This window comes from Apodemus sylvaticus, chromosome 12 (assembly GCF_947179515.1).
Source record: "Apodemus sylvaticus chromosome 12, mApoSyl1.1, whole genome shotgun sequence".
NCBI classification, from domain to species: Eukaryota; Metazoa; Chordata; class Mammalia; order Rodentia; family Muridae; genus Apodemus; species Apodemus sylvaticus.
The window spans coordinates 84,422,720-84,440,442 of record NC_067483.1 but is presented as its reverse complement, the minus strand read 5'-3'; the positions used below and the strand labels follow the sequence as shown (position 1 = coordinate 84,440,442).

The following is a 17,723-nucleotide window of genomic DNA, read 5'->3' as shown; positions in this document are numbered from 1 at the left end:
CTTGCACTGGAGTGGCTTCTTGTGCTCCCACGCAGCCCCAAGGGCCTGTGTGCATTCCCATTCAGCACTGGGACATTGGGACTCGGGCTGTGACCGGTCCCCCATGTGTCTTCCCGCCCTACCTGGGCTCGCAGTCGGTCTGCTTCCTCCGACAGGCTCTGTCGCTCCAGGAGAAGCTGGTTCTGTCTGTTGAGCAGCTGCACCAGCTGCTGTGCTGTGGCCTGGCCGTGCTGATCCAGCTGCTTCAGTCTGCAGAGAAGAGATCTGAGATGGGTTCTGAGATCTGCTTGCTTTGGAGAACATCAGGGACAGTGACAGGTGTTAGCTCCGTCAGTTATATGGGCCCACAGTCCAGTACTATGACAAAATATTTGGGGAAGAAATGGCTTCCTTTGGCTTATGTGTTCATAGGTCTCCGCCCATGGTTAGCTAACTGCACTGGGCCCGTGAGTCCTTAGCTGTAGCGCCTGGGCTGTGGCAAGACTGCTTTCAGTGCTTAGGCACATGTGGTAAAGAAGTCCTCACTTACAGGAGGTTAGGATATGGAGAGAGGAAGCCAGTGTCTCAGGACTACACTCAAGATCAAACCCCTAATAACCCCACTTCCTCCCACTAGGTTCCTCTTAAAGTTCCAGTACCTTCCTATGGGGGGGGGGGGGATCTAGGAACAAAGCCTTCAGGCAGGAACCACTGGGGACAGTGAAGCCGGAAGCTCCTGAGAGAGTGCCCAGGTGCAATAGGCTGGCCATAGCTCTGAGGCCACTGGCTAGCGCTTGTTAAGCTGGATACCTTCTAGCAAATAACACGGGAGGCCGCAGCCCCCTCGACATGTTCTTGATTAGAAAAGACTCTGGGCAGTTGAGTAGAGAAGAAAGCCTGGAGTAGACTCACAAAGAGATAGAAAATAAGGGGCCTAAATGCTCCACTGTGCACGCGGAAGCGGCTGGGACCGGGCAGACTGCAACCCTAGATGTGATGGGTGAGGCCCCAGAAACACTGAGCTAAGGGCTTTCCGTTATTAATCCAGTCAATCACGGGCTGCGGCCTGTTGACCAGATGTCTTCAAAGAACCTAAATTTGTCCCTCTGCTGGTAGGCCCTCCACCCCAGACTTGCTAATTCCCTCCAGCCATTATCCTCATCTGTCCACAGACAGCCCGTGCAGTCACTAGCACATGTGCCCATGGGAGGCAGCTTTGGGTTAAATTTAGAGTGTAGCTGCCACCCAGCTCGTCTCTGGAAGAAGAGGTGCAGTCTGCCTCGGCCTCAGAGGTCAGGAGCAGCATTGCAGAGCAACCCCTAGCCACAGGAGAGGGGTCAGTGCTCCCACACCTGGTGGTGCCTGCAGGCAGCTGCTGACCTGGCCCTCCTCCCTTCAGGCTTCCCTCGGGGAGTGAGTGCTCTGGTGGGCTCCAGCCCAGGCAGCCCACACACTTGACTGAAGCAGGGCATACCCCTCCCCCAGCTCCCTTTCTCTGCATATACTTGACTTGGCTGGAGCGCTGCCATCTCTTGCCAAGCAGGTGACCTCCCTGCTCTCAGTCACACCAAGGTCAGGGTGCTTGTCAGCTGGAGCCAACTGCTATGCAGGGAGGAGAACAAGAGTGCAGAGCCTGCGTCCTGCGTGAGTGTCCCCTCCGCGTGCTGCCATGGGCCTCTGATGTACTGCAGAGCAGAAGGACCCAAGGGCCTGGCTTCGCCTCCTCCACAGTGGCCATCACACCTGAGCAATGGCTCCTTTCCTGCCTGTGTCTGTAGCACATCTTTCCTCTGCCCCAGGGGAAGGAAAACTCAAGTTTCCCTGGGGAAAGCCACAGCCAATGCAGCCCTGGGATGCCTCCATGCCTCCACTCTGACACCCTGTCACAGAGCAGGGTTTTCTAGGGGATGAGTCTCCCTGTGACAGGAGACAGGCCTGCATGAAGTGCATGTGAACCACCTTGCCTGGGAGTACTGTTGCCTAGGCGACTGCTGACATATCTATGCACCCCCTTTCCTTGTTGCCCCTGCTCTGATGGAGCCCTGGAATGGTTCCCACAGGGCTACTGACAGCTTTTTTGTTTTTCCCTGAGAAGCAATTAACTGTTCCATGTTCCAGTGAGGCAGGTGAGAAACACCATGGCTAGGAGTTGAGCTGTGTAATCCCAAGGTAGCTTCCCTCAGATGAAGTCCTACTGAGGAACTGACTTTTGGCTTCCTGCTGCTGAGAACATGAGCAATCTTTAAGCCTAGGGTGGGGCTGGCAGGTCATGGGAGGCAGGAGAAGCCCAGAGTTGGCTTGGCGACCTGCTGCAGCACTAAGCTGAGAGGAGTGAAACCCGGATCCCTGTCCCCACTGGAAGGAGACCCTCCTCTACCCAAGCCTCTCTCTCAAACTCACGGGCTCAGTGCCCACACCCCACTGGTGCTGTAGCCACACACCATGCACCAGATTTGGCTAATGTTTTAAACCACTGATCACTTTATAAAGCCGCTCTCAGGTATGATTTCCACCTTTTAAAAAGACATGCCCCCCCCCCCCACACACACACACTCTGTACTGGGGACAGCTCTATACTGTCACTCCAAATTCAGCAAGAAACACAAACATAAACCCAGTAACTTAAAACACCTCAACTTCACATTTACTGAAAAAGTAAAGACAGAATTTAGAGACAAGGAGAAATGTTGAGGAAATTCACTCTATGGAAGTTCTCTGGAGATATATTATGACTGCCAAGAAAACAGATTTTTATTTTATTTAAAAGATATTTTAGAAACATTGCCCAGCCCAGCTTGCACTCTGTTAGTGAATTCTTTATTACTCTCAGTTAGAAGCAGTTTCTTGGACTGTTCTATAGACACATAAGCTATATTTCAAATTTCTTGGTACTGGTCATTATACTAATTTTTTTAAATGACTTAAATTGACAGCTGCTAGCAGTCACCATTCGCTGAGTTCCTGGGTTTAGAACTCCATATTGATTATGCAATTATAATCCTCTGCAATACCTTAGAGTCACCACTCCTGTTTTACACATGGAAAACTTGAACATGATGGGTTAGTTAACTTGCATAAGTCCTGTCCATCTACAGCAGAGACTGGAGTTAAATCTAGGTGGTGCTTAGTTGGCTACCTCACAAGCAAGCCGACCTTCAGTAAACACTTCTGAAGAGTCCAGCACTGTGTTACTCAGCTTTGTCTGGCTGTGGCAAAAAACTGAGATGACAACTGGAAAGGAGGAATGCCTGGTTTATCTTGTGGCTTCTCAGGTTTCAGATCAAGCTTACCCTGCTTTGAGGCAGAGCACCATGACAGCCTTGTGGCTGTGGAAGCCACTCACTTCATAGGAGCCAGGAAGCAAAGACGTGTGGTGGTTTGAACAGGTTTCACTCCCACAGACTCATGTGTGTGAATGCTTGGCCAAAGGAGTGGTGCCATTAGGAGGTGTGGCTTCATTAGAGGAAGTGTGGCACTGTGGAGGAGGGGCTTTGAGGTCCTAAATGCTCAAGCTATGCCCAGTATGAAACACATCAGGCTCCAGCTGCCTTCAAAGAAATAAAGAATGTTCAGTTCCTCAAGCACCATATCTGCCTACAGGCTGCCATGCTTCCCACCATGATGACAACCAACTAAATCTCTGAAACTGTAAGCCAGCCCTAATTAAATGTTGTCCTTTAGAAGAGTGGCCATGTTGTCTCATCATGGCAGTGAGACCCTAACTAAGACAGAAGTTGTTATTGGAACTGGGATATTGATGTGTCAGGTCTAACCAGGCTTTTGTTTAGAAGAATGTGGATTCTGGAATCCACAAAGCAGTGGAATGCATTAAGCTGGCTTAACGGGCCATACTAGTCAAAGTGTGGAAGACAATGGCGCCAAGGGGACCTGGCTGAAGGTGTTTCAGAGAAGAAGAGCATTAGTGTGTTGCCCAGAGATCATTCTTGTGGTAATTTGGTGAAGGATATGGCTGCTTTTTGCCCTTATCCAAAGAGTCTGGCTGAGGCTAAAGTGAAGAGATTTAGATTAATTGAATTGGCAAAGGAAATCTCAAAACAGCCTAGCATAGATTCTGTCCTGTAGTTCACTCTTACAAGAACATTTTTGATGAAATGTAGCAAGCTTAAAAAGAAAAATACAAAATGTATGGTTCAAGAGAACGGACACCGGAAAGTGAAATGGAGCTAAATGTGTGTTCAGGGAGATAAACAGATTAAAGATATTAAGTGGAATTAGGGAGTGATGACCTTGGGGCAAGACCCCACCCAGCTAAACTTCCATCTTGTAAAAAGAAATTAAAGAAAAGCTCCAGGTATGGCGGGGACTCCTTTAATCCCAGCACACAGAGGCAAGCAGATCTCTGAGTTCAAGGCCAGCCTGTTCTGTAGAGCAAATTCCAGGACAGCCAGAGTTAGGCAGTGAAGGAGACCATGAAAAAGAGAGAGCTGGTGAAGATGTCACCGAACAAGGGGACCAACCTTGTTCCAGCCCAGCAAGCAGCCGACTTGGCAGTCTTGGCCACATGGCTCTGGCTTTAGACTCAAAGGTGTGTTTCCTTCTGCAAGTACAGGAAGCTGCTGGGACCAGGTGTGTGGCCAGGGCATCCATGGATGGCGGCCTAGGAGTCTGGATTGCTTGGGAGACCCCAAGATGTCAAAGGTGCCAGAGCCATGGGTGCCTGCCGAGGAAAGCTGCTACCAGGGAGTGGAAACAGCCCAGAGAGAGTGTGCTGCAGCCAACAAAGGCAAGGGAGACGTGAGGGCAGAGCGCTGGCGCTGGCGCTGGTGCTGGCGAGCATGCTGACATCAGACACGGACATGCAGAGTTTGGACTTTGCCTCGCTGATTTTTGGTCTTACTTTGGTTCAGTCTTTCCTCACTGTGCTCCCTTCCCTACGTTTTGGAATGGTAATGTATATCTTGTGCTATTGTATATTAGAAGTATGTGATCTGTCTTTTATTTTGATGTTATAGAAAATTACAGTTAAGAGATTGCATGCAACTTAGAAGAGACTTTGAACTTTGGATTTTTAAACATTGTTGAGACTGGGATAGACTATGGGGACTTTTGAAGTTGGACTAAATGCCTTTTGTATTATTTTATGTCTATAAACCTATGGGGAACAGGGAGTGGAATATGTTGTTTTGAATAGAAGTGGCCCCCACAGATTCATGTGTTTGATGCTTGGCTATAGGGAGTGGTACTATTAGGAAGGACCTTATTAGAGGAGGAGTGGCCTTGGTAGAGGAAGTGTGTCACTGTGGAAGTAGGGTTTTGAGGTCTTAAATGCTCAAGCTGTGCTCAGTATAAAACATGTTCTGCTTCCTGTAGATCAAGATGTAGAACTCTCAGCTCCTCCAGCACCATGTCTTCCCTCTGTGGTGATAACGGACCGAATCTCTGAAACTATTAGCCTGCCCAATTAAATGCTTCCCTATATAAGAGTTGCCTTGGTCATGGCATCTCTTCACAGCAATTAAACTCTGGCTAAGACAAAGGTCCAGGGTCCTCTGTCCGCCTTGTGCCCAGAGACCTGACTTTCTTCCAGCATGCCCCACCTTAAAGGTTCCTCCACTGCTCAGTCATGCTACAGGCTAAACCAAACGAGAGCAAGGACTAAGGTAATCCCTGCCCTCGGAGGGTGGCTGTTGCTTGTGAAAAGAGGAGTTATGCTGAATGTGAGCACAAAGCAAACAGTTGCAAAGGCATAAGGAAGAATGGTCAAAATGGCACACTGCTGGTGCCTGTCACTCACTGAGCAGGCTCTGCCCAGGCCAATGTGCTTAGTGCTTTGCAAAACTGCAACGCTAGTGCTCTCTATCATTCCACTGAGTGGGAGAATAATCCCACTTTCATGATGAGAATACTGAGGCATGGCCTCACAGTCCATGGGCTGGCAGGTTGCGATGTGAAGAACTGAATGATGCTGGTCTGGTAGGGCCAGACACAGCCCCTCAGCCTCTGGAGACCCAACCTTTCCTATTCTCACTGGGGTACTTGCATAGGCTCGTCTCTGCCTGCTGCTCTCCCCACGGGGCAGAGCTGCTCCCAGAGTCAGTCTCATCTCATTCTGTCCTTCTGACACATGGAGGCTCACGGCTTCAGCCCTTTCCTCCACAAGCTGCCCTGTGGAGATGTGTGTAGAGGGCGGCCTCTTCCAGCAAATGTTCTGCCAGGTTTCACAGGACCTCAGGCTGCACATTAGGCCCATGTCTCATCCTAGCAATGTGTGGACAGTGGCCCACTGCGTTCTAGGGACCTTGTGGCACCTTGGGAACTGTGGCTGCCTCCTGTCCTTGTCCTGTGAAGCACCTTCCGCCCTCACAGTAAACGGCTGGTCCATGAGAAGGGACACTTCTTTTCACCAGGCAGTGCTGGTGTGCCTCGGGTACAAGAGGACCTCTGGGACGTGCATGTGGAGGACCACCACTTCCGGACAGCAACCGACTGACATGTCTCTAGGAATCCCAGGTGTGTAAGGGGTAACAATTTCCATGACAACAAAGAATGGAGATGGAGATGGGAGGGGACCCATGTGTGCTGTCCAAGCTCCTCTCTATTGAACTAACAGCCATGATCTTAGCCACAAGGCAGGGGCATTACCAGAAAGGGCACTGGTGAGAGCTCTGTGATACGGAGTAAGTGTAAAATACAAATCAGCTCCATAAAGCCGCACGGGCAGGGATGAGCTGACGCAGGATGGCGCGGTGTGAGCTGCCAGCCGGGCCCTCGGCCGCAGACGCCCCGCCCCTCCCTCTGCAGGAATACCGTGAACCCACTCGGGCAGATACACACACTCAAGTCTCTCTGTTGTCTGTGCGACGGGGAATCTAGATGTGGTGTGTGAGTGCCGAGGTATAAAAACTAAATAAACGAGTGGGTATGCAGTGAGGTGTGTCCTGCTCTGCTGTGCGGTCACCACCTGTGTCCACACCTGTGAAGTTTGGCTGCACACATTCCACTGGACGACTCCCCCAGACAACTGGAGGTGACTTTTGTTTGGTGTTGATTGTTTTGTTTCGGAGCTTTTGGTGTAGTAGTAAACTGTCTTTTGTTCAGAAGTATTCTTCGACCACAGCCTCTTTGCTGTGGAGATTCTGACAGGATCTTCCTCCCTCTTCTTAGAAGCACATTCCCAGGATGCTTAGACCCACACATTCTCTGGGGGTGGAGTCTACTGATAAAATTAAGGACATTTCAAAACAACATATAATCTTAAAACTGTAACTATTTTAACTGTAAAATATGCTCAGTTCTCCCTTGCTGCTAGTGCGTCTCTGGTATTGACTAAGCACTCACTGCAGTCCTGAGTGCTTCATTCATTATATAACTCAGTCCTCTGCATGCTATGGATGGGAACAGAGGAAAGAGTTAGACTTGCAAGCTCAGAGGACTAAAGGAATAGTGCTAAGAGAGCGGAAGCGACCAGAGTGTCCTCAGCTGTCGGGGCTATTTAGTCTCCTCCTCTCTTCCTGCCTTTCCCTCCCATATTCCTGTGGGGTGTCCGCAAACCTGTAAGCCCATGTTCCCCAGCACAGGGCTGGACCTCCCCGGTCCTGATGCCTCTCTCTATAGGCTCTCTTCCAAAACATCTCCAGGAACTTCAAGTATGTACGGGACAGCAATTGCCACGGCCATGAACAGGCCCTCTCCATCTCAGATGCTCTTATTCCAGCCCCTGGCTCCAGGTCTGAGATGCCATGGCACTTGATATTCTGGCTGAGTAACCTGTCCAAGTAGCTTCAAAGTCACTCTGCGGCACGCTGGGTTCCCCAGTGCTCTCCCCTCTGTCCTCTCCTGCTGAGCACTGTGTCATCATCCCAGACTTCTGCCCACCGCCCATGGGAGCTCAGGTGTCCTGTAACACTGCACACCTCTTCCTTCTACCTTGACATACTCGCCACAGCCAAATTTCTCAACAGTGCCTGCAGTCCCAGCAGTTGCATCCTAGATGGAGACAGCAGGATCAAGAGTTCAAAGCTAGTGTCAGCCACACAAGAGAGATACCAACCTGGGCTGTAGAAAACCCTGGTTCAAAATAAACACCCCCGAAAATCTCTGAACTTCCTTCTGTGGTCTTCTGCTGCTACTTGCCTTTCCAAACTCAGAGTCCCCACACTAGCTAGACTGGAAGGATCGTTAATCCTGCTCAATCCACTTACATCATGTCTGTTTGATGGAAACTGTTGTTCCAGCGCTGTGGCCATATTCCCTTGCCTAATAACAGGGTCCTTCACTGTCTGGCCCCTTCGAAGTCCCCTCTCTTCACACAGCCGGTATCTCAGCCCTTCCAAAGATAACTCATTTCAGAAAAATACTACATACAAATTAAGTACTCTCAGTTATCACTAGAATTTGAAAATCTTACAACAGGTGAACAAACAGGAGACCTGGAAGCAGGGATAACTATTCAGAATTCATTTATACTGGCTAGTCTGCCTCAGCTGGAATCCTCTCAGTTCAAACTCTCCATCTAGAAACCAAAGTAACACTTGCAGCCTGATTCCAAGCCCAGGCTTGGGCCAGGTGCCTGGATATCCATACCCTGGTGCTGAGGAGTCCTAGCATAAGAACTACTGGCATTTGAAACTCACTGGAGTGAGCACACAGCCAAAGTGAGTTGTTTTGAGAAAACTGTGTGTGGTTTCAGTTGTCAGTCAAAACAATGGACTATTTAAATGACAACCATCTTTTTCTGCTCTTAAAATGTTTGATGTCAATCATGAGAACATGGGTAAATCCTGGGGCCACTCTAAAATAAGGAGCGACACCAGAATAGAGGTGAAGAAGCTCAAGGACAGAGGACAGAACGTCAAGGGGAGAAGACTATGAGCAGTGTATGGGAACCAGCTCGAGGTGTTGCAGAATATGAACAGCATGCGGGACCCGCTTGCAGTGAGTGCAGGCCTGCGGAAAGCCACGTGCCACACCCTTCCCCTGTACTCAGAAAACTGAGTTAATAAGGGGGCACCAGAGACCACGGGGCCATCAAGCGAAAGCGAGCAGTACCTGGTGGGTAAGGAAAAGCTCAGGCAGGAGACAGCAAGGCCCCTCGCAGCTCTCCACCTTCTCAGACCACAAGAGGCCATCTCCCCATCACCAGCCACACAGTCCTAACACTGCACTCAGTAGAAGGTTTGAAAATCCAATTACCCTAATTACTGTTCGAGGTAATTAATTCTGGTGACTGAACCATGCTAATTTAAAGTTGTATACTTTGTTCCAATACTTAAAAATTGCCACTGCATTTTACATAATTTCCTCTCATTAATGTGGTCAGACAGATCACATGATGAAGAACTCATGCACAGGGTTAAAATGTTGTCAGTGGCTGCTTTGCAATTTAAACGTCCTTGGCCAAAAACCACCCTGGTTCAAAAGTGATTTAAATGATTCTGGGGAGAGTTTACACCATCAATGGAGAGGATTTACATTCCCAGAACTATTGCCCCTTTCTTTTCTTTTCCCTATTGGTCGTGCTGCCTAGAGAGACAGAACAGGATGCTTGAGGCAGTCATGGTGGCAAACACCATGAGGAAGCTGAGAGTAGCCAGAGAAATCATATTTCAGCCCGTTATGAAGAAACTTCTGCCAGACAGTGTGAAGGTGAGTGCCCCAGTGAGGCAGCCTGTGGAGGCAGTTAGGACAGGGACTGAGGTGTTCGACTCTGGACTTGAACCTTAGAGGGTTTCAAAGTCCTTCCTTCCTTCCTTCCTTCCTTCCTTCCTTCCTTCCTTCCTTCCTTCCTTCCTTCCTTCCTTCCTTCCTTCATCTATCTATCTATCTATCTATCCATCTATCTATCTATCAATCAATCAATCTATCATATATCTATGATCTATCTATCATCTATTATCTGTCTGTCTATCTGTCTATCTATCTACCTACCTACCTACCTATCTACCTACCTATCATCTATCTGTCTTCTGCATACTGGGAGAGCGTACTAGTTCTAGGCTATGTGTGTGCTCTACCACAGAACTACAGTCACAGCCCAGACCTCAGGGGTGTGGTTCAGTGGCAAAAGGCTGTCTATCACTCAAGTAAAAACTCTGAGTTACATCCCAGTTGTAAGGAAAGGACAGGAAGAAAAGGAGGAAGATGAGAGGAATGGGAGAGTGAGTCAATTTGTCTGTCTTCTGTAGAACACTAAGCATAAGAATTTAGGCAAGAACCTTGAAACAGTTGACCCTCTGCAGCATGCTAGACAACACTGGCCATGCAGGTTCTGAGGCCTGCAGGAGCGAGGGAAGAGAAAGTTCCTCTTCTGCACTTCTGCTAGCTCAGTGAGGAGAATAGATCTGGTACTGTTTTTAATTCTTTCTAAATTTCCAATCTCTTGCATGCTGGTGGTTTTGTGCAGTATAATATGCACACAGCTGCATTTTAAAATTTCTGTGGTTTTCTGGCTACCCCGTGTCAGTTCTTGCCTTGTGGCAGACTAGTAGCAAATCATTTCAGGCCAGAGCCAGTAGCAATCACTGAGACCAAAGAATAGTGCTGGCACTGGGGTGGGGGGTGGGGGAATCTGCAAATCCTCAAGTGCCCCAGGGATGCTTGCTGAGGCGGCTTCACAGAGCCACCTGCTGAGTAGCACTCCAGGAGGAGAGGTGTTCAGGCCTCCTGAATGTGCTCTGCTGAGCCTCTGACAGTGCAAGAGCTCCACCGCGGAGTTCCTGCCTAAAACAGTGCTTCCACTAGAGAAACACCTTAGAGCATCCAGGGACAGGCACAAATCCCTCCTCTGTTACCCTCTTAGAGGGTCAGGGCTACCTTCAGCCTGACCCCAGTACTTTTGGGGAACTGGCCATGGATAGGTGATTCCAGTACATGGATTAAGGACATGAAGTGGCAGGCCAAGCATTTCAGACTCTTCATTAGGGATATAGCTGGGTAGCAAAGTACTTTGTGGCATAATCAAGGACCTAGGTTCCATTTCAGAGTCTCAAAAAACAAAATTGTTTTATTTTGAACTTTAAAGAACCCAGAAAATCACTTGTTTAAAGCCTGAGTTACACCAACTAGTTCTTCCTAGAGTAGGAACAGGGCCCTGGTTAAGCATGGCTCCACTTCTTTAAGACAACAGGGCAGGGGAAGGGGTGTGGCTGAAAAAGCAGTCTGCAGAGCTGAGCCTAGGTCTCTGGAGCTGAGGCAGGAAAAACCCTTCTTCATATCACCTGTCAGCATCTGCACCCTGTGACACACAGCGGCTAAAGAGTTGCAAGAATACCACCAAGAAAATCCATATTCCTCTATCTAAGTTCTGTGGGGGTGATCTGCTCTAGCTGGTTCCTCCCTCTCCCTCTCACCTCTTGACTGCTGTTCTTTCTCCTTAAAAAGTTACTTTATAGCCAGGCAGTGGTGACACACACACCCATTTCATCCCAGCACTTAGGAGGCAGAGGCGCAGAGAGGCAAAGACAGAGGCAGAGGCAGATGGATCCCTGAATTCAAGACCAGCTAGGTCTACAGAGTTCCAGGACAACTAGGGCAAACAAACAACCACCCACCTTATTTTAGTTTATTTATGGGTGGTTTTGCTGGTGGATATGATATGGTTCCTACAGAGGCCAGGAGAGGGAGTTAATCCCTTGAACTGGAGTTAGACAAGTAGTTGTGAGCCACCATGTGGATGCTGGGAATCAAATCAGGATCCCCTGCGTAAGCTGCAGTACTCTTATCTGTTGAGGCGTCTCTCCAGGCCCTTCCCTGTTTCTCTCTTTAACGGTCTTCAGAACTCCTTCCTCAGCATCCCATGTCACCCTTCCTGTCCTCTGCTCTACCATCCAGGATTTTTTTGAGCACACAGTGAGGTGCATATCCCACTTCCTTTCCTCTTAGATACTACAGTATTTCCTAAAGAAAAGTGAACCCTTACAGAACTGATTACTGTCAACTACATTGCTTTATTATTGCTACAGATAACAAGTCTACCTAACTGACAGCTGACCTAAAGCTGTCCCCTGTGCCTGCTGCAGAAGAGAGCTCTGCACTGTCAGGCCGGTCTTTCCAATCTGGAGCAGTTGGCACTCAGTTTCACTTTGGTGAATGCTCTCCCAAGTTAAGCCAACAATGGTCTTAGAGGAAGATCTGCAACCGTCACGTGTGGGCTTCACTCAGCCGATGCCCTGGGGCTTGGACGCACACTGCCTGTTTGGGGAAGATTCCCTTCTAATAAAGTCCTGCTGCCCTAGGGGACTTCAGCCCTCATGGAGAGTGTCAAGTGAGGGCCTCGGCCATTTCCTTCATACTGGACCATCCTTAGGGAGGCCAAATTGGTCACAGAGGTGTGATGGAGGAAGAGTGAGCCCACCGGCAGCTAAGTAACCAGATTCCGTCACTACGGTGTACCTATTGGCACTCATCTTAATTAGGTTTTAATGCTAGTAATTTGATAACAACTCCTGGCTATGGGCTAGAGAACTGTCAGTGCTGAACGCTTTTTATTTAGTTTCTCTTCCCTCTGCTCTGAGGCAGCCTCCCCGCTGACCCTTGTCAAAGAACCCCATCTGCTGGTTGCCACGGTAACTGAAGGAGACCAATTGAGCTGAACAGAGCAACTCAGAAATAAAATCTGCAGCCAGAGGAATTCTGCTAAGAGTAATAAATCATTTAGTAAAAGGGGGTTCTCCACACGGTGATGAGTGTTGGGATAATATGATGGCATAACTCTTCCAGCTAGAAGGTCCGTGACAGATCAGAGCGATTAGGCCTGCTGGAGGGCTCATTTGGTTTCCAGTGGGCTCCGGCATCGCAACAGACAGATCCAGCCCAGTTACGTGCCACTGTGGGGGGTCTGGCCCACAAAACGTTCTTATTTTATGGAGTGGCAAGAAAGCCAGCTGAGGCTCCCAACACACCTTATTCATTTTTCTTTAAGAAAGTGTAAGTTAGCCAGTGTCCGAGTGACTCATCCTAAGTTATCAGTCAGCAGCGGCGGTGGCATGTGCCAGCCTGAAGCATCTAAGAGGGCAGGCGATGTATCCCTGGAGGTGGCAGGACTCTTTGTAAGTGTGACCCAGGATGGTCTCAGAAGGGTCTAGGGGCTTTGCCCCCTAATTTTGTAAGGCTCCCTTGCACTGAATGATGGGCAGAAGTTAAAGACTTGTGCCTAGTCCTAGGAATCCTCTGGAGACAGAGGCCAAAGGAGCTGCATTGTCAAAACAAAAGTTCCAGGTCGTGTGAGTTGTGCTAGTCGCTAAGCATGTCCCCCTAACCTGCCATTTCCTTGGATGGTCTGGGCAGAGACACAGTATCCTGATAGCAGATCAGGACAGTGGAGGACACCCGGTACAGACAGTGCACGAAGCCTTCTCACCCCGCCGGCCATTCTCCTCACTGGCTGCCTGGTGCCATTTTAAGAGGCAATGGTCTGGGCCTAGGTGTACCCTGATCCTGAGAACACACTAACTCGTCCTTGGAGATGATTTTCAGCCAAACCAAAGGTAAACTTTGTTTCCTCCCTTCTGGATGCTGCCAACAAACTGCTTCTGTCTTAGTGTTCAGAGAAGAGGAGCAGCTGTGCACTTAGACCCTGCAGCCCGCCTGCTCTGAACCCAGGCCGCACGGGCCCAGACGACAGACACAGCCCCCAGTGCGGCCGGCCACCCCTTGCTGGGCAATTGTCCTCCTGCAGGTGCAGCCAGCCACAGGGCTCCACAGGGGCCACGGGGGCGCGCCCGCTTGCTCTGCCTCTGGATACCAGTGGCTGGGCCAGCACCCCCTGCCCACCATGAGAGGGCCTGCACCTGGCGGGAGTGGGCGCCAGCCTGCAGGGGCCCAGCTGGGTGCCTAGCATCTGGCTAAGGAGGCTCCACAGGGGCTTCCTGGGCCTCTGGACTTTGGCAGAAGGAGGGGATTAAAGGGAGCTGGCAGCTGAGGGAGGAGATGGGCGAAAGCTTCATTAACCCCACGCTCCCGGCCCAATTTCATTCTCCTGAGAAGCAATGAGAAAACCAGGTTGATTTCCCTGCGAGGCACGAGGTGCTGTGGGTTCGTATCTGCTGTCCTTGATTTTAATCCCTTATTTGTAAACAAATAAATGAATCATTGTTTGTTGATAATCATGGACAACCCAAATTTTAATTAAAGAGAAAAAAATTTTGGCTAATAGAAAGGCCAAAGAAATATTACAGCCCGTTTTAACTTCTAGGTAGTAATTAAGCATCTCATGTGATTTAATTGAAACTGGCAAGACTTAAGAACTCACTCAAAGAGGTGAGAATCAGAAGGTGCTGGGTGACCCCCCACGTGGGCTTCACCATCAACCCTCAGATGTGCCCTGGAAAACTGTACTTGTGAGTCCTTGAAAATCTGTCCAGTGGGCAGTGCTTTATGCCAAGGCTTCTGTTCTTGATTTTTGTCCCTTTTGACAAAGTTACCACGAGTTTCACTTCTAAGCCCTACTTAGAAATTCCCCTCCAAATGCTTTGTCTCTGCACTCTCCCAAATTCCCCTCAGAGTTCAATTCCCAGACACTCTTGAACTCTGCACACAGCGCCAGTTTGAGCCTGCACAGAACAGGCAGTGTATGAATTCCACTCAGAGACAGTGAGATTTCTCTAACACAATCTGCCCAACCTGAACTCTTTCCTTCAGAAACAGTTTGCTTTTAAGACGAAACTCCCAGCGTGAAGCTCATAGGAAGCGGCATGTAGCAGACAGTCGTGTGGCGCTGGGCGTGCGGCTCAGGGTGACAAGGGAGCGTTGTACTTTGTTTCCTCAGTGCCATGTGCATAATGTGCACGTGGCCGAAGCTGACACCAGACATGGGAAGGAAAGAGTCTTGGGGGGCGGGGGATGTGAGGGGGGGAAGACAGAAAATATGTTGATAAAAACAGTAACTTCTGTTAATCTACATTTTCCAGTCACTGTCTTAATTAAGAATGTTAGGAAATATGTTACAGTTTAATTGCATTGTTTCAAGAAACTCTGAGGCTGACAAGTTCCAGGCTGTGTACACTTGGAAAGAAAACGGGATCAGAGTGACAGTTTCTTCTAATTGGTGAATAACAATCAGAATTAGGCTTTTCACAGATACCGGCCCCCAATGAATCCCAAATTCACTTGACAGAATAAGAATATCCTAACATTCAACGTGTTAGCGAGAAATGGGCTCTGGAAAAAAGGGAGGCGGGCGTGTTTCAAATGTGTAAGAGCACAATTTCAAACACAAATGCCAATAGTTATTTAAGGTGTCGTTAAGAATCTCCACAGGATTTCTAGATGACCCCATTTAACAAGAGCAAAGTCAGAAACAATGCCAGTTTGCAGACACATCGCCGTCTCTAACCGTCTTTCTCCTACTCCAACATGGTTACATGGGCCCTAGCTGCCCTGGTTCCTTCTGCAGGAGGCCATGTGTTGCTACCACAGACAAAGAAGAACGCACTGTCACTGCTCCATGTTCTGAGGGAAGCTGTGCTAGACACACATTTCACATGGCTCTGATTTTTCATGTTTTTATTATTGTGATGTGCATGTGTACATGAGTATATGTGTGCACCTATGTGCATGCACCTGTGTCCGTGTCCGTGTCCATGTGTGTGTGTGTGTGTATGTCTGTCTGTCTGTCTGTCTGTCAGCATGTATGTGTAGTATATGTAGAGGTTTAGAAAACACCTTTGTGGAGTTGGTTCACTCCTTCTACCCTTACGGGTATCTAACCCAGATCATCAGGCTTACACAGTGAGTGGCTTTATTTGCTGACCCATATGGTCAGCTCAGTAACTCAATTTTACCCTATAAGTTGCATCCTTTCCTTGGTTCTGTTTGTGGGGAGGGGTGTCCAGCTGGGGTCAGATGTGACAGGCAAGGCATCAATATTCAGTATGCTCTGTTCCCACAGGGCTCAGAAAGACCAGGAGCTGACCAGTCACTCGCAGAGCTCTCAAAGGTTAATGAAAATTTGTTGAAGGGTTCTCTCAGGACCAACCATTGCTTCCTTGGCTGTCCTCAGCCATTCGACCTTCTACAGGCCAACTTCTGATGCCTGAGCCTCAGTTAGCTATGCACTCTAGAAGGGGCAGCCCCTCTAGATTTCCTGCATGTACCAAGTCCCTCACTCGCAAGGCAACAGAGCGCAATGCTTGCCTTGCAATGGCCATGCGCTGCAGCACGCAGGTCTCAGTGCTCAGCTCACTCACGCGTGCTCGCTCACTCGCTCATTCTGAACTGTAAAATAGCATCTGAGCCCTCAGCTGAGCCAGTGGGTGACAGGTATGGCCTAACAGTCCAGTGGCGTCACTGGAAGAGACTGGACGATCTACAGGCATAGGAGGGCATGCTGTCATGTGCGCACTATGACCTTCACAGATTCATCTATCTCCTGGAATCAGGATGGGGACTCAAGCCCTTGGGAGTTAGACAGCCTTCCTGCAAAAGGCATTTGTCAAGGCCTGAGAAGTGTAGGACTGAGCCTGGAGCCCCGTGGCAGACAGAGGGACAGCACATGGGAGCAGGGCTGCAGCATGACTAATTAATTACCAAACTGGGGGCAGAGAGGAGCGTTCACAGGGGCCTAGAGTCCAGAGAACCCAGCCTTGTAATTAACAGTTGAAAAGTTCTAGTCAATTCTCAGAGTTCGAAGAACATTAAAAGAATACGTAATGCTGCGGGAGGAAAGCAGCCGCCGCCCCAGGGCCAATGGCCTCTCCAGCAGCGGCAAGGCTGCTCCCCTGCTCTGAGGACCATTTGTTCCATTACACAATCTCCTGAAGCCATTTAGAGGGAGCTCAAACAACTGCCTGTACCAACGCGACACATGGCTCCCATTCCGACTCTTTGCTAATCCAGACGCTCCAACCATCTTTCTTTAAGATGCCATATGGTTGGCAGAAGCCTGTAGATCTAGCAGCACATCTGCTTCTGCCTTTCTCCTTCCCTCCATCCCCCAACAAAAGAGGGCTAGGCTAGCACGGCAGCCTGAGAGGAGGCTCGCTGTGCCCCTGCCTGGCTGGAGGCTCCTCTTATGCGCTCTATCACAACAAGGCTTGTAAGGGGTGCTTAGGCATTATTTGGGGCTCCACCATTTTTAATTGTGGGGCATGGCAATTTTCTTTCTTTCTTTCTTCTTTTAAGTTTTTTTTTTTTTTTTTTTTTTTTTTGGCCTATTGATGATTTTAAAACAAAATTTGAAAAATAAAACATAGAATCTTGTTTCCCCAAAATTTGATTATTTTAAAGCCACTTCTGAATGGCCTACTGGATTCTTGCAATGCCAGAGAGCCTCCACTGTTGCTTGAGTAGTTTCTTTTTGGTCAAGGAAGACAGACACACTGAGAGAGGAACAGATCCCGAGCTGGCTTTGTTAGCTAGCTAGCGGCTGTATGCTAATGAGGCAGCTCCACGAGGGGCTTTTCTGGTGTGATGAGCGAAGACTGTTGACACTGTTGAAATACTGGCTCTCCTGGCCTGTGAGTCCAAGGGCTGTCTCCTTGGAATCTGGCCCCCAGTGAGACAGTCTATTCAACTGTCTGATGACTGAAACCTGGCTCTCTGTAGCTCTGAACAGTTTGAGAGTGGGGGAGAGGGTAGAAAATAGTCTATCAGGCCCATGGTCAGAAAGACAGCAGTGAAACCGACGGATTTCTTCGGCACAGATACATATGACAGATGATAGATCGTGAGTGACAAAGGCCGTGAGGAAAGCCTCAGGAACAAAGTCCTGAGAAGTGCAGGTGAGGGGTGCAGTGCCCACCTCTGTTTCCCAGTGCCTGACACTCAGCACATGGGGCTTGCCTCTT

At 49.1% G+C, this 17,723-nt stretch overlaps 1 protein-coding gene across 5 annotated transcripts in view; it reads right to left on the bottom strand.

The window, feature by feature from the left end:
- Positions 1–17,723, bottom strand: part of Sdccag8 (SHH signaling and ciliogenesis regulator SDCCAG8) — a 195,275-nt gene that overhangs the window by 8,849 nt on the left and 168,703 nt on the right. For 4 of the 5 annotated variants that reach the window (XM_052200142.1, XM_052200141.1, XM_052200138.1 and 1 more), the window contains one exon: positions 123–249. In XM_052200142.1, coding sequence (XP_052056102.1) covers positions 123–249 — 127 coding nt within the window. Of the gene's footprint in view, positions 1–122; positions 250–17,723 lie in introns of those variants that run through there. The other variant, XM_052200140.1, reaches the window with a different exon arrangement.